Raw genomic sequence first — 25,023 nt, 5'->3', positions numbered from 1 at the left:
AAGCATTGAAACCACTATTGAAAATTTACGAGATATCACATGGTATATCACTCTTAAGTGGCTGGATTTCTATTGATATTTGATATACATATTTATACTAATTATTCGAGCATTATTGATAGTTGGTTTGTGATTTCATGATATGTGCAACGATTTCTTGTGATTTTCAAACTTATATTATTATTGTGTTGGTGTGGATGTGTGGAGATTCTTACTAGGCTATAAAGTTCACAACCCCTTCCTTTTTTTTTTCCAGAGTTGCAGGTTGTATAGTACATGGCTATGGTTGAGATTACAGCTAGAGGGGGTGATTAGATAGAGAATCACTAATACTAGTTGAATGATTAAATTTTGTAATTGGGCCAATTTTGTTATTTGGCATGAATTGAGATCATTATTGTTCAATGATATTGAGGTTGTAATATATTTTTAGGCCTTGCATCTTCTCTAGGGCTCTATCCTACAAAGTGTGCGCCCGTGTCGTGTGCCGGATCCGGATGCTGGTTTTGGAGCATGATAGAATTTCTTCACTGGCAACGGTGTTTTAAGGCCATAGAAAGAAAAGAAGCCAACAGAAGGAAGACCGGGTAGAGCTCTCCGGCCCGATTTCCAGCGAGCAGAATGATAGAAATTAGTGAGCTCAAGAGGGAAGAAAAAGAAGAAAGAAGAGGGATTTCTCATGGTGGAGGGTAGGCAAATAGCATCTACATGACCCATATGTTACACAAAAGTCGATCTTTATGTCACTCCAACTTACGTCTCATATGGGTTCCACCTAAAGTGGGAGCTGATGCTCGGTACATTGAATGCTCAGATATTTTTTGCCACGTTGCCCCCATTTATAACCAATGGAACTCTTATCACTAATTACGTCAGAACTACTCCCCTCATTATAGTGTAGCTAGTTTCTAGAAGGTGGCTTTATCTAGTGGAAAGTGGAGAACAATGGCTCGTATTGGTTGGATGCATGATTTTGAACCTGCCTATTATGCACTTGGACAAAGCTAATAAATTTCGATAGGAAATTAATCAATGTAGCACAAGTCAATTCTTGTGAAATGTTACATATGAAAAGCTTTCCACAAAATACTAGTTTCAGACTAGTAAAATGTTTCTTGCACACCAATATATCAAACAGAACTATTTTTGCGACCAATAATTCATATTCTCACCGATATATCTTTTCTGTCATAGCATCTTGTGTGTGTCAATATCTCATACAAAATGCCTATCAAACCAATATTTATTTATGGTTATGTGAGGACGCGTATGGACATGTGTTTAGTTTCATATTTACTATGCAGTAGGTAGATCTTCAGCACTTGTATCGGGTCAAGAAATACAAATAACATCTTTCAGTTAGTTTTTTTTGGGTGAGGTCCTGAATTGTTACAAATGGTATCAGAGCAGACCTGACCTATGACCTATGTGGACTAGGAGCCATTATAGCATGAGTTCATGAAGGCTATCTATGGATCAATAATGATATTTGTGATTATATTTAAATGAATTTGAATCCTTTGATTGGCAAAAATGCTAGAGCTTAAACGAGAGAGTATGTGAGGATCCGTGCGGGTATTGGGTTTAGTTCAACATTGGTTATGCACTAGGCAGATCTTGAGTTCTTACTGTAGGACCAAGGAACCCAAACAATATTTTCTAGCTAGATTTTTTGGGTAAGGTCCCTGGGTTGTGATAGGTTCAGCCAATTTAAGTGATTTGCATCCTAACAAAACAATGCCATTACTGAAAAGTATGACTAATATAATGTTATTAAAGTGCTACCACAAACTAGAGTTGAGCACCAGCGATTTATGGGTTGAACATGGGTGGCTTGATCATATGTAAGAATATTCGGTGCATATTCTTCATTTATCTCTATCAAGCAAAAGCTAAATTAAAAAGAGATTTTTTTTTATTATTAGGAAAGAGCAGATATAGAGCATAAGGCAGAAAAACAACAGATGCAGGCTCAGGGAATTTGTATTACAATAATACAAACTTATATAACATAACTTGGTTCCCTGGTTAGCACCTCTCTAATTGTGCATGTGCCTGCAGGAAAAAATTCCGTATTCAAACCTAGAAGATGATAGCATGCCCATTATATTTCTCAAACAAACATATTCAAAATTATATTATTTTTTATTTTTAAAGTAAACTCTAGAATTTGGAGGGGTGAAGCACATATCATCTTCTGATCCAGGACATAGGGATGATAATGAGGGATGGGATGGCCTTCTAGGCTAAGCATGTATTCAGAGAAACCAACGGGACGGTCGATTGGGTGGCTGCCTACATGGCCCACTCAGGATATACCTTCTGGTCAGGGAAGAGGAAGCTACCATAGGCATTCCGCGAGCTAGTGTTTTTTGATTTTATTGGATGTATTCGTACACGCACTGTATGAAAAATCCGCCACAGCAAAAAAAAAAAAGAAAAAAAAAAAGAAAAAAGGAAAAAGAAGTAAACTCTTGAGCATCCAAGATCCTGCTTGGGATGTGCAGTTAAAAACATTTGACAGAGAAAAAGCAACAGATGCTGCAAGCTGCCGGGTCAGAGGTGGTGACACATCACTACAAGAAAATACACTTTCAGCGACCACTTTCGGCGACTAAATGAATAGTGGTCGCTGCAAATAAGGTTATCTGCGACCAACATCCTTGTTAGTTACTGAATGACTGTCCTACACCGACTAAATGTATATTTGGTCGCGGAAAATCAAAACCAAGTTGGCAGGGTGGAGGTAAAACGTTTGGCGACTAAAGTTTGGTCGCGGAAAATAAGGCTATCTGCGACCAATATTCTTGTTAGTTACTGAATGACTGTCCTACACCGACTAAATGTATATTTGGTCGCGGAAAATCAAAACCAAGTTGGCGGGGTGGAGGTAAAACGTTTGGCGACTAAAGTTTGGTCGCGGAAAATAAGGCTATCTGCGACCAATATTCTTGTTAGTTACAGAATAATTATCCTACACCGACTAAATGTATATTTGGTCACGAAAATTTTTGGCGACTAAATTTTGGCCCCTAAAGGTTCACCTCCAGCGACTAAAAAAAATTTAGTCGAGAAAAGTATGTATGTAGGGGGTTTGAGAAACCAAACAAACCCTAATTTCCTATTTCTCTACTTTTAACTTTTTTTTTGGGGTAATTTCTGCTTTATCTTTTTGCCTTCACCCGTCACCTTCACCCATCGCCTTCGCCCGTTCGCCCGTTCGCTCAGCTCTTCGCCGTCGGCGTCCAAGGTATGTGTCCTCCCTTATTTGATTTAATTAGCAGAGGCCGGGAGGGAGAGGGAGAGGGAGAGGGAGAGGTGGCCGGGGGTCCTCTGTTATTTGATTTAACAGAGGCCGGGAGGGAGAGGGAGAGGAAGAGGGAGAGGTGGTGGTCGTCGGGGGTTGTTGGGAGATTTGGAGGCGAGGCGGGAGAAGAAGAAACCCAGGAGGGCTTCTCCTCCTTGGCCGCCGCCGCAGCCACCGCGGAGAGGTGGGGGTCGTCGGGGCCGGGTCGTCGGGAGGTTTGGAGGCGAAGCGGGAGGGCTTCTCCTCCTTCGCCGCCGCCGCAGCCACCACGGAGAGGTGGGGGTCGTTGGGGCCGGGTCGTCGGGAGGTTTGGAGGCGAAGCGGGAGGGCTTCTCCTCCTTCGCCGCCGCCGCTGCCACCGCGGAGTGGTGGGGGTCGTCGGGGCTGAGTTGTCAGGAGATTTGGAGGTGAGGCGGGAGGGCTTCGCCTCCTTCGCCGCCGCAGCCACCGCAGGGCTTCCGGTCAGAGGGATTTGGGTGGAGTAGTTTTGTTTTGGGTGGAGAGAAGAAAGATAGGGGGATTAGAGATGGACCATCGGGAAGAAAGTAGGGGGATTAGAGATTGATTTCTTAGAGGGTGGAGATTCTTAGAGGGTGGGGACCATCACTATTTTGGTTTTGGTCTTGGTTTTCCTTCCCTCACGTTACTCCTTATCCAGCTGGGCCATCGGGAAGAAAGATGGGGATTAGAGATGGACTTCTTAGAGGGTGGAGATTCTTTTAATTGTTTCTACTCCTTTCTGTTTGGGTTGAATGGTTGCCGTGCTGTGAGGTAGCTTGGGTATCGAAGGAGAGATGGGAGATGGGAGATGGGAGATGGTGGGATGGGACTTCTTTTAAATTAATTATTTTTCCATGCTTCTATTTAAGGATTATATTAAACTGAAGAGGCTTCTTGTCTATCATTGTTAGATTCATGCATCTTTGTTGAAATAGTATACTTGACAGCTATCTATTTTCATATCTTTGTTGAAATAGTATACAATCTGTCCTTGTAATTATTTATTGCATAATATTTTTTTACATACTTGTAATAGTTGCATTGATCATACTACATAATGATTTTACTTATGTTTTTAGGACAAGTTCAAAATCTCGGATGATTATTATGGCAATCTAGTAGCTCAGCAAGCTGTCCATAGAAAATGCTACAATATTCACAGAAATTGGAGGCACAATATGAAATTGCATTACAAGCATGTTAAGAACGTCTTACATGTGGATCCTTATAGTCATCCATACGAACATGTGACTCAAGAGGATTGGCGCCACTTAATTGACGATGTGTGGAAAAGTAAAGAACATAAGGTAACTTACATATTTAGTGCTTCAGAGTTTATAAGTAAAATATTTGATCATAATGTTTTCTTTTGATTTTTAATTTGTATTTTTTTTGAAGGTGAGATCAAAAGCTGGCAAAAAGAATAGGAAAAAGCTTGAGTACAATTATTGTTCAGGATCTCGGTCATTTGTTGCAACAATGACTATACAGGTAATATATTTTTGAGTATGTACTGGCTATATTTTTAGTGAATTGCCTGTGAAACAGTCTATGGGATAGTTTTGGCTATTGTAAAACAGATAATTTGCTGCAAGTAGATTTTTTATTCTAGTTTGCTGCATGTATATTTTTGGAATCATTTATGCAAGTAGATCTGACAGTTATTCTAGTTTTTTATTATATAGTGGCTATATGCTAATCTAAATTACACTTTGCAGCCGGAGTTTAATGGTTCTGAAAACCTTAAATTTCCAGAATTCTATAAGAAAACTCATACCAAGAAGAACAAAGAGTGGATTGATCCTATTTGCGCCGTGAAACATGTAGGTATCTAAAATCTCAATAATAATTTAAATCACTTTATGCTTTTGCAAGATTATATATACATTTAATTCTGTTGTTACCTTTGCATTGACAGTCAAAGATGTTGAGCTTGCGAGAAGAATCTTCCCAATCCGGTGTGCAATTAACATCAGAGGAGATGTCTAGGCAGGCACTTGGAAAAAGGAAGAGATACATTCTTGGATTTGGGGATGGGCCGAAGCCCTCTTCATCTTCTTCCACACCTAGTCGTGTGTCACAAGACCATGTTGGGGAGTTACAGAAACTTAAAGCTGAGATGGAGGAGATGAAGATGGAGCGTGAGATGGAGCGTGAGGAGCTGCGGAGGCAATTGGAACAGGAGAGGAGAGAGCGAGAGGAAGAACAGAAGCAAATTGCACATCTTACAAGTTTGGTGACAGAGTTCTTAAAGGAAAAGACTCAAACGCATAAGTCGTCTATCCATCATGATGGGGCCATGTATTCAACTGGTGGCACAAATACTCGTTGGTATGTATTCTCATTTATATTACGTAGGTTATTTAGAGATTTGGACCAAGTTAAGCGAAATATCATTGTGAACTTATACTTGAATTTTAGTTTATTATTTTTCACATGTGGTTATTGATTGTGTATTCTTTTTTGCTTTCTCAGATACATGGTGGAGTTATGAGCATGTGAATCTAGTTTTTGGTACATGGATAGCTTTTGTTCAGATGATCATGGTGGAGTTGTCTACAAGCAGAAATCAGTTTTTTGTTTATTCATATTTTTATCTACATGATGGTTGTTTGGATGAATTGCAAGATCAGATATTTTAGAATTTTTAATTTACATTTTGATGTGTTTGGTGATGATTATCACCTTAACATATGGTATGGATGAAACATTTTGATGAATGGTTAATAGGTTTGCTTGACTTTGTGTATGAATGATATTTATAATGAATGATTATGGATTCTCCAACATTGTGTATACTTCTATTTGGATGAGCAAATGTATTGTGCAATATGCATAATGGATAGGCTGTGTTGGTTGTACAGGATTTGGAACGAGCTCAAAAATAAATATTAAGCTTATAATTTGAATTATTAATTAAATACAGGTTAATACTTTCTGCCACCAAAAAATGTTTATTGCCAATGCATTCCAATACATTCTACGACCAAACTATTGGTGGGGGAAGATAGACATTCAGTGACCATATTTTTGGTAGCGGAAGACAAACATTCCACGACCAACTATTTGGTCGGCGTGGGAATTAGCGACAACAAATTTGGTCGCTGAAAAGTTGCTTCGACAACCAAACGTTGGTCGTTGTTGGTGTACCTTAGGTGACCACACAATATTGGTCGCCAAAACCTTTCAGTGACTAGGGTTCGGCGACGAAGAGTATTTTAGTCGCGAAAAGGTTTCGGCGACCAAATATGGTTATTCGGCGACTCGAATCTTAGTCGCGGAATATGTATTTTCTTGTAGTGCATGTATCAACACCTAAGTAGTGACCAACGGAAAACAAAATGATTGTATTGTAGATTAGGTCCAACAATATTGTTGGAACAACATGATACGAGCCGGGCTCTCTCTCTCTCTCTCTCTCCACACATCTCTTCCAACCACACCACATAGTGCATTATTTTGGCCGAGCATACGGCTGTGGACACTAGACATGGCACTTAACTCCCTCGTATTGTATTGCCGCCGCCGCCCTTCTCTGTGCAACCACGAGCAATGCCTTCTCTACTGCTGTCGTACCTCAGCTTGTTATCGAATTCCTTTCATGACTCAGCTTGCGAGCCAGCAACCACCAAGCAACAGTGGAGTTTTATCCGACACTCTTCACACCAAGCCAAAACCTACCTAAAAGATAAATGCCTCCTACGTATAGTGTTAACTCACCTAAAGAAATGGCTGCACTTAGTGCAACATCCACAAGCCACGCCTTGTTTCCTTATCCCTGCCAATTTATTGGGCTCTGCTTCCACTATGGTTTTGGTGCCTCTGAGTGTGGAACACACCCACAAGCTCGTGGTGGTAATAGGGCTCATATATTTATTACAAGACGTGGTTATGTCTTCTTTGGCTAGTGATGTCACCAGGATACTCTTACTCCCAATAATGAAGTCATTGTCTATACTCTAGGGTGTGGCTCCTTTCTACAAGTCAGAGTCTGAGACATCAATTTGTATTGGAAAGTCCAGAGTCCATGTAGCATTAGTCTATATTTTCCAGTGGAGCCATCAAAGCCTTTAATCTTTTCTCGTGGCGAGCACGTTCTTTGTTAGGTCAACCAACACGACACGTAAATAAGTAGAAACTTTAGATGACCTTGGAAGATAAGTCGAAAAGCTAGAGCAGTATGCCTGCTGACTTGATGCAAGTGATGATTCACTTTTCGAACCATATAAATGACAATCAAAAGGTGCCTGGGTGCGTCTTGCATTCAATCACACATAAATCCCCTAAACTCCCCTAAACTTAATCTTTATTTTTGACACATATGGTAGAATGCGACCACCTTGATTCAAATGTTTGGACCTTTTCCAAGTGGAGAGAGATGCGAACCCGAGCTTACATGAATTCATAGTTTGAGGCTGAATACTCGAAAATTTATCCCACCATATTTCTCGGGATATATATGTATGGGTGTATATACATGCGTACGTATATGTATATGTATATATTCTTTCCAACTACTTCAAAGAGATTTGATCAGTAGACCTAAACATTTGTTTTCGTTGTAAAAACATCACTGGCTATAGACCAAATATTGATTAGAATGTGGAAGAAAATATCTAATTAGAGCTTGCGGACATGTCTTACACAAGCCATGTACCTATGCATGCTAAAAGTGCAGTGAAGGTCAAAATTTGCTGGAAAAAAAGAAGAAGAAGATAGAACTGTCCAAACTAAACTTGTAAGGATTATGCATCTAAAGCACCTCCATTGGATAATTGAAATACTAAAGTGCCACGTATGATGCCAACTACAAAGTGGGGTGTCACGAAAACTTGTTGATAAGGCCTAATCATATTCTGTTGACAGTAAATGCAATAATCGATATGACTGCTACTACTTTTGATATAAGTTGGTTGGAGAATTCTGGTATTCATCAGCATCGATTGATAAGGCGACAAACTTAGCAAATATCCAAGTCTTTCAAGATAAGGAGGTGAAGACTTGATAGCAAGAGACACGATATAGCTGACTTTATTTTCCTTGCAACAACTAGCCCTTATTCTGCCTTGATCTTTGTGAAGACCCATATCAGCTTGCATTTAGTCCTACATTAGTTATGTGCAAGAAAGATCTTGATTAGTTGCACAAAGATAGACAAATCAAATAATATATGTCGGCTAGCCTTTCTGGGTAAGGTTCTGGATTGTTATAATTGATATTAGAGTAGAATCTACCCATGCCTTATATGAACTCAACCCTTTGGGGCTGGTTGATCATGAGTCAATCACGAAGTTTGTGATTGGTTTTGACTAAATTTGAACCTTTAGCCTAGCAAAAATACTTGGACTTAAACAGGAGAAGTATGCGAGAACTCGTCTAGATAGGTAATTAATTTCATATCGATTATATATTAAAAAAAAATTTGGATACATATACAGAACGTAGAAACTCAAATAATATCTTTCTGGCTGGATGGAAAAGGATGAACCTATTAAAGTTTTTTTAAAAGTGAAGATTTCATTCTTCTAAGTGTATTTTAGAAAGGTCCACCTTTACAAGCTTTAGTGCATATATTTTATGAAAGGATATATCAACGTGTACTTGATCATTAAAGTTTAGTAAAAAGAGTGAATTCTCTTGTTCCGAAGATTCTTTTCTCGTTAGTAAATAGAAAGAGCTACTCGTCCAAGATCTTCAACAAAAGAATGATAAAATAATTTGGGGGCACATAGAAAAGCTTCTTATTGTTTATTAAAATATTATTTCACATATATAAACTTAATGAGACAAGCTTGAAAGATAAGTTTCATATGAAATAAAGAATTATTTCTTCTAGCTTAGCATACAGGTACTGCTTATTTGCATACGTAAACTTCATTTTTCATTTTTGGAGGTGTGATGGGGTTCTTTAATGTGTCCAAAAAAGGATGCATTTAAGAAAGAGAAGAAGGTATTGATTTTTATGCAAAGTGGCATGAAGGAGAAATTATTGGTCGAACTAGATCCACCAGCTCAGCGGTAGATCAGTTCAACCACAAACCAACACATACAGAGATGGAACGGAAAGGAAAGGGAACAATACATATATGTTGGTTCGTGGTTGGACGAGTCTTTTTGCTTAGTGGTGGGTCTGATACAACTAAAAATTTTACGGTATGAAATCTTATATTAATGGGGTTATTACAAATGATATAACAGGTGGAAAATGTTGGTCTAGGAAAGAGAACCTCTAATAAAGTGATACTAAATAGGTAGATTCAAATTGGAATTTCTTTTGAGAGAATAGGGGAGGGTTTTAGGCCCCTATCAAATTTATTTAAATAATAACAAAAATTATACAAGTAGGACTCGAGCCTATAACTAACAACCCATAGCAAGTTGACTGACACCCATATTCTTCTTCTTCTTCTTTTTCTTTTGTATTAGAGAAAGCTGACACACACATTCAAAATTTAAATTTGGTCTCTTCGATGGTGCAAAATGGAGAGGAAGTGGGTTAATGTAAATATGTGCGAGCTACACATGTACAAGCTCCTAAAATACTAAAGTACAAAAGTAGTAAAAATAAACTGATTAGTAATTTGACAATACCTAATAATATATTTTGTGAAAAAGTAACATCTCCCTTTTCCAATCAAATTAACTCTCTAAAGAAACTTAACAACAAAAGGAAGCTTGTAGGTTGAAAATTTGAAATAGTTAGACTAAACTAAGCCTTAGACATATTTTACCTTTGCTTTACAATGAAAGCATAACCAATTTTTTTATTTTTTATTGTTCATTTTTATTTTTATTTTTATTGTTTATTTTTTTAATTTTTGGTAAAAGAAAGGATGAATAACCCATTTTGACTAAGAAGCATATACAATCTCAACATAGTTGATTTAATACAACTAATATGGCAGACATGGTGTTATTATAATCTGCAGTTAGTACAGCACAATAATAATGCCACATATGCTCTAGTGTGATAAAAAAAGAAACACAACACAATAGAAGCTAAAGGCACAATTAATTAGCCTAATCAGGTAATGAACATAGGAAAAAGAGAGTACTTTTAATACTAACGTCATATTTGGTTGACAAAAATTTGGAGGTCGGTATAAGTATCAAATTCCCCTTCAGTCTATTCTCATGTTTGGCAACGGATTGGGCATGGGAATGGTGATTCCCATAGATATTAGATTCCATAAAAAGGGATTAAACCATATTCAAGAGGATGATTGGGCATTTATTTTCCTAATCCTTGGTACGTGCCCGAGTAACAATAAAAATAGATATTTTATCTATTATATCATTAATATTAGTTATTTATTGAAAATATATTGCAGTAATTTATTATCTATTAGAATAATATTATTACATGCATTATAAGTTATTAATATTATTTTTAATATTATACATTTTATTTGTAATATATAATATAACGATATTATGTTATTATTTTATTGTTAAAATAATATTTGATATTGTATATTCTATTAATAACTATTATATTTCACATTACTGATGATGTTATTATTTAATTATATATTATGTATTTTGTATTATATACTATATGTTACATATTATTCATCAACTATATTTTTAGAATTATAATACAAATATAATTATTTAATATTATCTATATTCTATAGTTATTATAAAATACATATAGTCAGATTATTTATTATATTACATCTATTTGTATTATTTTTCTATCATGATAATCTTAGTCTAAGTATCAATATTAGTATATAATCATTCATAATGTTGCATTATCTTGTTAGAAATATGAAAATTTTAAAAAAAATAATTAATTATACATTACTATAATAGAATATTAGAATATTATTATAGGATTTATATTAATATTATTATGTCATACACTATTTTAGTTAAGTATGCATCGTATATTATATATTATTTTGTTAATATCGTATGTATTATATAATTTTCATTTTTATTTTTTTAAATATCATTATAATAATATTAATATTACTATTTACTAGTATTATGATAAGATATTTTATTAAAATTAAATTTCACAATTTTTGATGCAATTATAGAATTATACTAAAATTATTAAATAATATAGTATATTACTAATCATGGAGTTCATATAATTACAAACTACATACTGTTATTTATATCATATATTTATTAGTTTATTTATATATTACCTTATTTAGATAATCACTATCATGATCTTATAAAATATTATTTTAGCATTATAATACCACTATATATTAAATAATATTATTGTCAAAAAATAATATCATAGTATTGATATTAATATTATTAATAATATATTTTATATGCCATGCTATCAGGTCCATTTCATTATCTAGGGATATACCTAAACCAATCTAGATACAAGAATCAAACTACTCATTCACAAAACAATTCCGAGAAGTAGATATCCTGAATTCCATTCCTTATAAACAAGCATGACCTAAAAATTTTGAGCAATGTACAAGATGGAGTGTTCATCTTGAATTTAGTCTATGAAACCTTTGAATTTATGCAGCTTCAACAATGTCTAGATTTTCTACCAAAAGAGAAAAATGGCTAGGTCATAGGAACCAACATCAACTATAGCATGCATTGCCCCATATTTATGATAATCCAACCTCACTGGATGAGCTTGGTTTTGGCTGCTATTCCAGACCATAGTTTAAATTTTCAAGTCTTCTGATACTATATAAAACAGAGATGAACTTATAATTACATATTGATTATTTTTTGCTTCAAAGGAACTACATTGTTGGTGATAAATTAGTTCAATGTTAGTGTAGTCAGAGGATGTGGCAATCACATGGTGATGAAATGATTCAGTATCAGTGGGATTAGAGGCATGAGTGGACCGGTAGTAGAGCACTGAATCCTGTCAATGTTTTATAGTTAAGCATGCTTGGACAAAAGCAGTGCCGCGATTGTGAGATACTCCTGAAAGTCCTTGTGCTGCACCCATTCTAAAAATATCAGCCAAGAGTTGTTCATATGTCATTTATGTTTCCTATAACCTATAAGACATCTAAGAAAAAGTTAAGTGATTATGACATTTTGTTCCGTAATTGAACTATTTGATCCCTTCAATTAGTTTCTTGGAGCAAAAAATGCCACTCCATGTGCTGCACATTAAAATGAATTGCATGAAAATTCTTCTTAAAAGGAAAACTACAGTATCACTTTTTTTTTTAGGACTATAGAGAGAGCCATATAGAACGGGATGCTACTGGGAGTAGATCAAATATACCGGCTTAGAATCCAAAACAAATTCTAGCACAAAATAAATTGCAAAGAATTGTGAGAAAAAATAATATTGAAGAGAGAATTAAAATTAAATTTTACTAATAAAATAATAACAAAACTCTAACCTAATTTTTCTGTCTACTCTTTGTACTGTCGACCAATATCCAAAGCCTCATATGAGACCTTCCCTCTCTCATGTCTCTTTATAAACGCCACACCCAAAAGACACCTTTTGTAGAGAACTCTCTTGCTCCCTAAACTCTCACACCTCCCAGTATCCTACCTAAGGCTCAACTAAACTAATATGGACCTACATTAAAAGACAAAAGAAATATTTTATGATGAATTGGAATTAGTAATGACTCCAACACTCCCCCTCATTATGAACTCCATACCAACAATATTGAATTAGCCGATGTTATGAAACACTAGAATAGCCATTGCTATTATTACCACAGTAACAGTAATATACATTAACTTGTTGAACCAACAACTAAACAATACATTTTCTTTACAACTTGAATAATAACTCCTCCACTGGCATGTCCTCTTCGATGTATATCTCAGAATGGATGATGTCTTCCAACACTTTCCCTTAGCATTGACTCCACGATCACTATGCCAAGATTCCATCGAGCATCTAGCTTACACCAATGAACATATATAGTTCCTAATTACAAATATTGTGAGCATCAGCCAACACCTACAAATAAGTAAAATTAGGAACAAAACTTTGACCACATTCCTATACTTGCAGTTGAGTAGCTCTATATATCTGCACATGGTTGGCTCCAACATACAGAATCAAATCCTCATGCATAGATTCTTCTAGCAACTTGATATTTGGAGTGGCTTCAAAATTGATTGATATACCAAAAATTTTGTTAAATACCAAGTCAACATAAATCATCTACACCAAGGATATCTTCTTGCTATTTGATCTCTAAAACTACTTCAAAATTAATCGACTCTTCATCAGCATAATGATTAAATCTCCAAAACAAACATTCATATCTTGGATAGCTTTAGTTACAAGAAGCATTTGAATGATTAGACTCCTCAATATGAATTTCTATGATTAGATAAATTATCGTATCATTTAACTCTTCTTGAGAAATTTCAAAATCAATCGATTTTTCAATCATGATCTTTTCTGAACTTGAGATAGCATCCAAATGATCAAGCTCCTTTTGCTTCAGATCTTCTTTTTGACTTGATTGATCCTTAAGCTGATCAATCTTGCTATGCATCAAGTCTTCCCAACTTGATCCAGTCTCTAATTGATCATGCTACCTTTACTTCAAATCTTCATCTTTGAACCAAGTCTACTCCTCAATTTTTAAGGAAGTCTAGAATGAGAACCCACTTATTAGGCAACTTTGTTTGAGATGTCTCATCTTGCTGGAGCTTTAGTGGACAACTACAAGAATATCCTACGCTTTATTCAGCTCCAACATATTTTGGATATGAAAATAATTCTCTCTATTCACGAAAGCTTGGATAATCCATAATACCATCTTAACTTTCAAATTTCACTTTCTTCTCACAACCTCATCATTAAAAGTATATGTTGGAATCATCTGACTCTCCAAGATATTCCACAAATCTTATCCTATCAAATAAAACTTGACAATAGACTTCCATATTGGATTATAGGCATTGTTCAAACTCACGGACATAAGTGGTATTAGCAAAAGTAGCTATATTGATGTTGGTGAAGTCGAGCATATTGATCCCAAGATAGATGGTAGTAGCATTAGTCTCGATGATTGACCTGTTGAATCAACAAAATAAGAGTTCATGCACTCGCATCATTGCACAGAGAATTATTAAAAACTCTTCAACCATGCTGAGTTATGAATATACCAACCACCAATCTCCAAATTTATAGCTTTGATATCCTGTAGAATGATATACCATCCGAAGTAGATCAAAAATGCCATCCTAAGATTCAGAACAAATACCAAATATAAAAAAAAATACAAAGAATTACGAGAAAAAAATGATATTGAAGAGAGAATAAATGTGAAAAAAGAATTAAAATTAAATTATTTTAATAGAATAATAACAAAACTCACAACTAGAAGCTAACCTAATTTTTCTCTCCTCTTTTATTATCAAGGATCAATATTGAAAGCCTCATGTAAGTTCCTTGGTCTTTTTAGAGGCGCCAAAAAGAAACACCATTTGCAGTGGACTTACATGCGCTTTAAGACTCTCACACCTCCCACCATCTTAACATCACCCGAAGACACAAAAAAGAATAAGATCAATTGGTATATTTGACTACAAGACGCCTCATATTCCGTTGAACCTAAGGCTCGACCAAGCTAGCATGGACCTACATTAAAAGACAAAAAAAAAAAAAAAAAATTTATGATGAATTGGAGTTCGTAGTGCCTCCGACAAGCCATGGCCATCAAAAGGATTTTGAATGTTGGTCCTTCCATACAAGGATGCAATCGAATCCCAGTCCAGATCTATTCATGCCACTATTGTTGTTAAATCAAAAGAATATCAATCTATTCATGCCAATATGCCATTAAAGTAAGACGAGCACCAACAAAGCTCATTCCACTAATGTAATTAAATATCTGGGCACTTGGGCCAGTCTATAAAATGGGACCTATGGCCATTGGTTCATACCAACTTTCCCGGGCTTTTCTTCTCTCAGGCTTCTCGCTCTCCATGCGAAATTGAAGCCCCTACGTGAAAATTTTGTTCAGCTTCTTTTTGTTAATGATGTTATGAACTGCAAGTACGATCTTCATGGAAGCATAGTAGTGGCCAAACAAGGTCCGTGATATTGTTGCACTGATTTCGTTACTAACATCTTAGAAGCCACAAACTTCCTTGACTGAGAAGGTGAGGGATTTGAGTCAGCAACAACATAGTCTACTAGTCTTTCTATTAGGTTCTGTACTGAACTTTCAATTGTTCATTATTTCCTGCAGTTCTTCTGGTCGAAGTATTAGGCTTGCTGCATCGAGAGCATTGGTTGGAGCACTGAAATTATCCTACTCCATCTCAGCTTCATTTCATTGAGATTCTTGCATAGAAAAGGTTTTACATTTACATAGAGAAATGGCACTTGCTCCAACTGCTGAAGTGGTTCTTGGCTCAATTGCCTTTGGAATTTTTTGGGTGCTAGCTGTTTTCCCTGCAGTCCCCTTCCTACCTATTGGAAGAACTGCTGGATCTCTACTTGGTGCCTTGCTCATGGTCATCTTCCGAGTCATCACTCCGGAGCAAGCCTACGCTTCCATCGACATCCCTATCCTGAGCCTCCTATTCGGAACTATGGTTGTCAGCATCTATCTCGAAAGAGCACACATGTTTAAGTACTTGGGCTGGTTGCTCTCCTGGAAGTGCAAAGGTGGTAAGGACTTGCTCTGCCGAGTCTGCCTTATTTCGGCCTTGTCGAGTGCACTATTCACCAACGACACCTCCTGCATTGTGCTGACTGAGTTTGTTCTCAAGCTCGCGAGGCAGCACAATCTGCCACCTAAACCATTCCTTTTAGCACTAGCATCGTGTGCCAACATTGGCTCCTCAGCAACTCCAATTGGAAACCCACAAAACTTGGTTATAGCTGTTCAGAGTAAGATCTCCTTCGGGAAATTCCTCCTAGGTATCCTCCCTGCGATGCTCATTGGGGTGGTCATCAACATTGCACTTCTTCTATGCATGTTTTGGAACGCATTGAAGGTAAATAAGGTTGAGGAGGAGGTGATGGAGGAAGCGGTCGATGAGGATGAAGTGAGCTCTCATAAGTTCTCTCCTGCTAGAATGTCACATTTGACCCAAGAGGGAGCTTGTGGGGATGATGCCGGGAAGAACAGGACGCGAACGAAGATAGCTTCTTTGCAAGTCTCTGACGTGAAGAGACTCTTAAGTAAGAAGGCCTTGATCTTGAAGGGCTGTGTATATCTTGTGACTATAGGGATGCTGATCTCTCTGCTCTTGGGGCTAAACATGTCATGGACTGCGATTTGTGCCGCCCTTGCTCTCGTGGTTATCGACTTCCAGGATGCTGGACCCTGCCTTGATAAGGTGACAAAATCCTTTCTTGATGCCAGAAGGCTTCTTTAATTTCAAAAGATAGCTGTTGGGTTATGAAACTTTCTGATATATCTTTTTTCCATGTTTATTACAAAAGTTTTATTTAAATTAATTTTAAAGTGTATATTAGTTTGAATTCATTCCTAGTATAAGTTACAATTGCGCATTTGATCATGCCCATGTTCACATGTTTCATCTCATTCTGTGGTCCTAACATCATTGACAAAAGAAGTCTGTATTTGATGACTATTGGACCTTTATTATTCTACGGTGCTTGAGGAAAATTAAGAATCTAATGACTGGATCGATTTCATTATCCAGGATATGATGGCTTTGGGAGACCATTGAGAACTCAGACAGCTTCATAAAGTGCTGTACATGTACCATGAACCTTCTATATATAGGCATACTTTTCTTTTCTTTTTGCCATGAATATTGTCATGTTTTCTATAGTATTTCAGAAGAGTAATTAAATATGTGACAGTGTCAAGAGGGTAACAAATGGTTAGTATTTCAAAAGAGTAATTAATGTTCAGTAAACTCAAATACTTTGGTGAATCATTTCTTCCTACCAAGCTTCCCATTAACAAGTTCTTTCATATTTCCTCCTTGTTTGTAATTAAAAAAGCTCTATGGTAAAGCTGACAAGTGACTTCATCTGAATTATGGATCAGGTTTCGTATTCGCTGTTGATATTCTTCTGTGGGATGTTCATCACCGTCGATGGTTTCAATCAAACGGGGCTACCGGGTGCTCTATGGAACTTCATGGAGCCTTATGCTCGGATCAATCATGCTAGTGGAGTGGTAGTGCTCTCCCTTGTTATACTACTACTCTCAAACTTTGCATCCAACGTACCTACTGGTAAACTAACCCTGACTTCTTCCCTTCATTCAATTTCTTAGCTCGCTGCATTAGTATTGTAGCCTACACTAGATTTTATGCTCTTCTTTGTTACTTCTTTGCCGGCCGGTTGCGTAGCATCATTCAATTTGCATTCACATCTTTAAGATATAGCATCAAATTCAATATAAATTAGACTTAGAATCATGGCGTCCTATTGTTTTATAATTTTTGGAATGAGTAAGGATTGAAGAACTACTAAAAATTAAAGTGATAGTGTCTTTTAAATGGAAAGCAGAATAATTCATTTAGTCTAAGGGAGAAATCCCACTCTAACCAGGCGATGCCTTTTCTTTTTTATCTATAAAGATAAGCACATTTCATTAGTAGAAAAGATCACTTTTGTGCATAGATAATGTTTTTTATGAATTTAATGGAAGCAAATAGCATCAAATCCAAAATTAGTGTTCCACCTGGACAAACTACATTGCCGACAAGATGTTATCATGAGAAACTATATTGAGATTTGTAACGTGGACATCCTACACTAACCTGTAAAAGTGTTCACAGTGAAGGACCTGAATGTCCTAGTGAGTTATGCTCCTGTAGGTCACTTATAGGGACCTGGATTAATTAATAGAAATTAATGGTACACTTTCTGTGTAGGTGCTGCAAATTTGCATGGGCATGTACATGTAGCACATCTGCCAGGAAGAGCCAAATTCTTCTGTAAAATTCTATCAGTTTTCGCAAATGGATCTCTTTAAACCAGATCTAGTTCATAAGTTTTGTGATTTAGTCTCGGGTTCGAGGGGTTTCAACCGGCAAGCTGAAGAAATTTCTACCTTAACCAATTCTTATACAACTAATTGAAATAGCCCATGCACCACCCCGGATATCCTTGTCTACCGATTAAACCCATCTTAACTCCTAAAGAATCATTTCAACCAAGATCATCTACATTTTTGTTTCTGAAAGTAGCTGTGATAGTACCATTTATGAGAATAACTTAGGTTGAATACTTGAAAAACAACAATGCTTATTGATAACTTAGGGGTCTGCAGCCTAGTTTTCTCTCCTAATTTATAAATAACAGTGATTATTTACCAAGCTAAATATCAGTTAGAGTTGAAAGCAGACCCAAAATTGGGCTTCACATACTAACAATGCAAAAAAGAAATGAATTAACAATTTGTAAGAACAAGACATATGACACATTCAACCAACCTTTTTTTTTTTCCTCTAATGTCTCATGTACATAATCTAATTAATTAAGGAAATGTTGGTCCAGTACTCTTGCTAGGAGCTCAGGTGGCAAAATCAGCAGCAGCAGTATCTCCAGCAGACGAACCGAGAGCATGGCTCATACTTGCATGGGTGAGCACGGTGGCAGGCAACCTATCCCTCCTCGGCTCAGCTGCAAACTTGATTGTCTGCGAGCAGGCACGACGGTCACAATTGTTTGGGTACACGCTCACCTTCTTCGGCCACATCGTCTTTGGAGTTCCTTCCACGCTCATTGTGACAGCCATTGGCCTGCCTCTCATTAGGGGTTAAGTTTACAGGATGGTGATTGCCTTGTTTTATATATGGAGTGGTTGTTTATTGTCATCTTGAAAGCTTTTGTAACCTGGACTAAGTAATGATCTTGAATCTAAGCTAATTTGAATTCAATAATCTTGGGGATAGAGAGTTTGATTACAACCTGTCCTATCTCTGGAAATGTTTAAGTTAGTATGTGGCTCTTTTCCGCAAAAAGGAAAACAATGGATTTTTAGCATGATCACATTTAGCTTTTTTTTTATATATATAATATTATGGGTCAATCCCCATCTTTTAGATGTTATTACCATAAAGGTCTCACATTGTTCGGGAAGTATCTAAATAAGATCCTGAGCATTAGTTGTGTCACGCCCCAAACCCAAAGTATAATCCCAAGCTCAGAGTGTGACAGACACCGCACACCTACATGACGGACTGTACAAGCATGCAAGGCTACAGATCAGTTCAAAGCAATAACAAATTCTGAAAATTTATTTGATCAATAATTTATTCAAATCAATCTTACAAAATTTCAATGTAACATATGTCAACATGTACTAACTAATAACATGAATCAAACTAAATACTCTAACTAGACTAAATAAAACTCTAATGACTGAAAGTATCTTCGAAAGAACTAGCACACTCTCCAAATCCCAAGCAATCATGCATCTAAATCTAAAAAATAGAGAAACATAATAATGAGCTACACTAGCCCAATAAGCAACATAATACCCCAAAGTGGGGTCAAAGTATGCCAAATAATTTAGTTAAAAGCACAAAATATTGACTAAAAAATAAATTATTCCTCTAATAATCATATTTCTTTTGAAACATACTATAGTTTTCGCAAGAAATGCCAGAAACAAAACTCAGAACTCAGAACTCAGAAATCAGAAATCAAGCTATGGCCATGTAACTTAGTGGCATGGGTCACAAAAGTGCCAAAAACTACTATCCTTAATCACCGGTGGCATAATATCCCAATTACTACTATTCTAATCACCGATGGTGCAGTGTTGAATCTTGCTTCTCAGGGCCAATGAATAAACCCCATTGGCTGGCCAGAACAGATCATAGCCATGTTGAGAATACATATTTATTAAATAGATTTTTCATGATTTGCCGAATTACATTTTTAGATTTCATAATATAGCACATAATATATTTTAATATAATTATAACATTAACATGCCTGACCCGTTTAACTAAGTATAAAATAGATATCATAATTAAATTTAATCAACTAATTATTATTATATCAAAAATTCAGAAATCATACTTTGAAGTATTGGGTTACTTACCTCTTCTCGCTTCAAATCCTACTTTAAACAAACGTGTCAGATACACCTATTTAGTATCATTAAAATATTATTAATTTTAATATCATTTGAGAAGTCAAAATTAAACACTACTATCTCATGCCTCCAGATCAGGTTGGTTGGGTGACAGTGCTCGACTGCTCAAGTCAGTTTGAGCCAAGAGGATTCAATAGTTCATGTAAAGATCAAAAGTGGTCAAATTTGGTCGGGGCTGAAGTAATGGCCAGTCTACCACCCGGGTACCGAGGCAGTTCAAAGTTTCCACCTAGGGGGTCAACTTAGATCTAAGCAAAAAGAAAGCCATGGCTTTGAACTAAGATCCCTAAGCCTGACTTAGAGAGAGAATTTCAGACCTCTCGGTCCAAGTCTTGGTCTGATCTTGATCACGAGCCCAACCCCAGTGGTTTGGGTCAACCATTATTGAAAAGGTCTAGATCTAGTCAGAATATGGGCTTTCTTAGAGAGAGAAAGAGATACACGGTCTAAATCTAGTTGAGCTTTTGAGTCTGATCCACTTAGTTTCGGGCTTTATCCGCTTAGTTAGGTCCAATCAGAGGCTTGACCTATTCAATTCGGCTTGACCAAAATAGAAAATGAGAGATTTGGCCTGGATCGACCTGGATCAATCAATGTATCTGGTCTACGAGTTAAATAGAGAGAGAAAAAGAGGATTTTCCTTCTCTCTCTCTTTTCTTGGCCCAAAATGAAACGGCTTGGCCCATAATAGATGAACAGGGTCCAACAAGGCCCACAATGGATAAATAGGGCCCAACAAGGCCCAAAAGGAATACGATCTACAATGGATGAATAGGGCCCAAAATGGGTACAACCCAAAAGGGATGAATAGGGCCCAACAAGGCCCAAAAGGAATATGACACAAAATAGACATAGCCCAACAAGGTAAATAGGGCCCAAGCTCAGCCCACAATGGACACAGCCCAATAGGGTGAACAGGGCCCGAAATAGGCCCACAACCGACATGGCCCAATAGGGTTACTAAGGCCCAAACTCGGCCCACAATAGGCATGGCCCAATAGGGCCCAAAATGACTGAATTTGGCCCAATTTTGGCCCACAATAGTAATGGCCCAACAGAGCCCAAAATGACTGAACTGGGCTCAAATTTGGCCCACAATGGGAATGGCCTAACACAGCCTAAAATGACTGAACTGGGCCCAAATCTGGCCCACAATAGGCATGGCCCAATAGAGCCCAAAATAAATGAACTGGGCCCAACATGAACACGACCCACAGTGGATGAATAGGGGTTCTTTATCATTTTTTTCACTTGGACCAAAATGGGGCGGACACGGCCTAACAAAGGTCCTTAAAATTGTTAAGAAAACACGGAGGAAGAGGGAAGAGAAGAAAGAGAAGGAGATGATGCCAGAAGGTCCGGCGGTGGCCGAAGGTCTACCACGGTGGAGCTGGTGATGGAGGCGGCGGCGACTGTAGTGGATGCCGACGGAAGTGGCAAGCGGTTGACGATGGAAGAAGACCAAGTGCATTCAAAATTTGGTCCGTAATATATTATCTAAGAACAGAAGAACAAGAAGAAGTCGAGCTCACTGGCGAGTGGCGGAGAGGAAGGATCTCGGCCAAAAATGGCTCGTTCGGCGGGCTAGCAGCGACGATGATGGCACTTCTGGCAGCAATGCTCAGCCTAGAAAAATAGGGCAGCAAAACAAGAGGCTTCTAGGGGGTGGCTCTCGGCCGGGGTGGCACGCCAGCGAATGGAGGAGGAGAAGGAAGGAAGGAGAGGCTTGGTGGTGGTCCGATGCAGAGAAAGAGGGGGATTTATAGAATGCTTTTCAATGGCAGTAAATCGTTCATTGCTGCGATTCTCACGGCAGTTGAGCGGGATCGGCGGCCATTCAAAAGGCCCCAGGGTTGCCACGGAGCTGGCGCATTGTCTCCGCCCCCATAACGCCCGAGTAGAGGATCGCAATCACGATCGTTTGTTCTATTATTTTTTTTTCGGCCATGGCGGCTTTAGCCCTTTTTTGGGGCCTATTCTCACAAGTTGCATTAACATCGATTTTGTGTGCATTATTTCAAGCATCACATATGGTACTAATTGTGTTAAGTGCACTAAGACTGCCATGAATGCTAATACTAGCATGCAAGCACAATCAATTATATGTTCATTAATGTGTTTTTCACTATGATCCAGTTCATTGAAGAAATGCTTAATCATGAAGACTTGGTATTTTGCTAGATTAGATCTTTAATATAGGGTTCCATTAACCAATGCCCCTAAGGCATGCGCTAAGGATAACAACTTCTTGTGTAATGTGTCACAATCTATTTGGAGGTGTGAAGTGTTGTTAAGAGAGACTTCCCAATTTTTTTCATGAATGTTATTGACATGCAAACCTCATAAAACAAATCTCGATTACTTGCATGTGTTGGAATTAGAATGTCAGTTGTTCAATGTGGCACCAACATAATCTTGACCCTCATATTATAATTAATTGAAACCTTATAAGGACTCAAGCATGTGGCCCCTATGTGCTCCACTTATGGCTGGATAGTGAGCAGAGTTCACTAGATGTCCATTCTCAATTCATCAGTTTAGGATCATCTAGTGATGAAATTGTCTAGGTTGTATATATTAATGCTGCGGCTATCAGTCCGAGCTAGACCGAAGATCTGACCTAGAAAAAATTGGGCTTGGACTAGATTTTTTTAGCACAAAAGCCTAATTTGTCCTCCTTTTTAGGAATCACTATTAATTTCGAGCCTTTATTTGGGCCTTAGCTGGGTTTTGGTATCATGGCAGAACCCGAATTGGATATGGATCGAATGATAGTATATCCATATCCATATTTATTTTAAATAAATATCGATACAAATCAGATACTAGAAGTATGGATATAAATAAGGATCTAAGTCAGAAAATTAAATTTTATGACTACAGAATCAAAGATATTACTAAGTGAAAGATAAATCAAGTTAATAGTATGTTAGTAGTTATTTATTTTTCTTAAAAATTTATGGGTGTTGTATAAAATAAAATAATCTTACAAATAGAATAGTATATTCGGATATGGATCGGATGGTTGTTTGTCCATATGTATATTTATTTTTGTTTGATAGATACTGATAGAAAAAATATTGGACTCCTTGACCTCAGACCAGACCAACCTCAACAACCTCGGTACAAACCAAGGTAGGCAACTTCGGCCCCAGTAGAGAAGCCAACTGACCGAGGTGAGCAACTTGCCTCCGACCAAGGAGCTAATCGACACGTGCCAATAGAAACTGTCAGTCCTGGCAATTGACCGTCATGCCAGCAACTGGCCATTGCGACAGCTCTACATTTAGCGCGGGGTCAGTACCGTACCCCTCCCACATCGAGGATGTACTATTGGCTGCCACCTGACCCCTGCTGCATGCAGACCTAGGTAACGACAAAACCTACTCCCCTATATTGGAAGCAATTCGAGGGACCTCGGGTATGACATGCAAGAATAACACAATACAAAATTTCTCATAAAGAACACCACTCTACTAAATCTTTTTTTTTCATACTATTGTCTCTATTCTGACTTCGAAATCAAAGAATACTCGCCAAAAACTCTCTAGCAAGCGGACATCTTGCAGGTCAATCCAAGGGAGACAAGCTACAGCACACCTTGGCCACTTCGTTTAGCGGTCCAACCGACCTCAAGGTCATTTTGAGCTGCGCTCTGACCTTGGTCTAAGATTCAGTGGCAACAGAGTGGCGCTATAAGAAGAGCCCCATACCCAAGTTACATCAATATCGATCAAAGGGAGAAAGCCAACATTAGATCATGAGGAGCCAAAGGTGCATCACATGCTTCGCAATGCTGCCCTCCGACATCCTGAGGGCCATTGTGGAGTCTGAAACCTGCTCCGCCGGAATAGCCCGCCGCGTCTATGGGCAAGGAGTAATTCAACCAGCTCATTCAATAGGTGCAGGCACTAACTGTGGTGGTTCAGGGCATGCAGCAATCGGCACCATGGCCAAAACCACTCCAAGCCCCCATTCTTGCAAGGACTCTACTTTGAGCCACTCACCTCCTCCCCATGCAAAGTCTCCCCCCAATGGGACGTCGACCTCGATAAGAAATCGAGAAGATGGGCCGACAGATTCAGACCCTCAAGGGACAGGCTCCTAGGGCGGACACGACCTCAACTTCTCCTCAGAGCCTTCCTTCGTCAGGTAGATCATGGAGAAACCAATCCTACCTCAATTCAAAATGCGCCAAGTTGAGCCGTACGATGACATCTCAGATCCTCTGAGTCATCTGAAGAGATTCAAGGCTCTCATGAGGCTGCACGGAGCCGCCGATGTCGAGCATGGAAAGGCCTTCCCTGTAACTCTCCGCAAGGTGGCTGGGTATTGGTTCTCAGGGCTTCGGTCCAAATCGGTCCAATCTTTCGAGTAGCTCACTCGCTTCTTTGTGGTACACTTTATCTCCAGTCGAAGGTGGCGTTGTGGTTCAAATGCACTGCTTGATATCAAGCTGAAGGAGAAAAAGTCACTGAGGGACTATGTCAACCGCTTTAATGCGGCAACACTGGAAGTTCGCGACCTCGATCTGTCGGTCGCAATGTCGACAATGAAGAGCATCTTACGACTATAATTCTTCCTCTTCTCTTTGGTGAAGTGCTTCCCTACGGACTTTATTGAAATGTTTGCGCAAGCCAACAAATATACCAATGCAGAGGAAGCTATGGCCTCCTA

At 37.9% G+C, this 25,023-nt stretch overlaps 2 protein-coding genes across 2 annotated transcripts; both read left to right on the top strand.

Moving 5' to 3' along the window:
- Positions 1-4,101: 4,101 nt before the first annotated feature.
- Positions 4,102-5,842, top strand: LOC120110938. The gene is made up of 6 exons (XM_039126989.1): positions 4,102-4,125; positions 4,387-4,614; positions 4,706-4,798; positions 4,993-5,130; positions 5,226-5,638; positions 5,783-5,842. Coding segments are annotated over exons 1-6 (897 nt in total). The 3' UTR covers positions 5,784-5,842.
- A 9,343-nt stretch (positions 5,843-15,185) lies between these two features.
- On the top strand, positions 15,186-19,285 carry LOC103719557 (silicon efflux transporter LSI2-like). Its single transcript, XM_008808855.3, has 4 exons — positions 15,186-15,406; positions 15,496-16,594; positions 17,278-17,467; positions 18,738-19,285. The coding sequence occupies exons 2-4, from the start codon at positions 15,626-15,628 to the stop codon at positions 19,001-19,003; spliced, it is 1,425 nt and encodes a 474-aa protein (XP_008807077.1). The 5' UTR covers positions 15,186-15,406; positions 15,496-15,625; the 3' UTR covers positions 19,004-19,285.
- Positions 19,286-25,023: the final 5,738 nt, after the last annotated feature.

This window comes from Phoenix dactylifera, chromosome 5 (assembly GCF_009389715.1).
Source record: "Phoenix dactylifera cultivar Barhee BC4 chromosome 5, palm_55x_up_171113_PBpolish2nd_filt_p, whole genome shotgun sequence".
Lineage (NCBI taxonomy): Eukaryota > Viridiplantae > Streptophyta > Magnoliopsida > Arecales > Arecaceae > Phoenix > Phoenix dactylifera.
The sequence above is the reverse complement of the archived record's forward strand: the minus strand, read 5'-3'. Positions and strand labels throughout refer to the sequence as shown.

Excerpts from the sequence above, each read along its gene's own strand:
- LOC120110938 (XM_039126989.1), top strand. The coding sequence starts at position 4,102 with ATGGGAGATGGGAGATGGGAGATG. Across the intron at positions 4,615-4,705 it reads GGAAAAGTAAAGAACATAAG|GTGAGATCAAAAGCTGGCAA; the intron begins GTAACTTACATA and ends TTTTTTTTGAAG. Across the intron at positions 5,131-5,225 it reads CTATTTGCGCCGTGAAACAT|TCAAAGATGTTGAGCTTGCG; the intron begins GTAGGTATCTAA and ends TTGCATTGACAG.
- LOC103719557 (XM_008808855.3), top strand. The coding sequence starts at position 15,626 with ATGGCACTTGCTCCAACTGCTGAAGTGGTTCTTGGCTCAATTGCCTTT. Across the intron at positions 16,595-17,277 it reads CTGGACCCTGCCTTGATAAG|GTTTCGTATTCGCTGTTGAT; the intron begins GTGACAAAATCC and ends ATTATGGATCAG. Across the intron at positions 17,468-18,737 it reads TGCATCCAACGTACCTACTG|TACTCTTGCTAGGAGCTCAG; the intron begins GTAAACTAACCC and ends ATGTTGGTCCAG.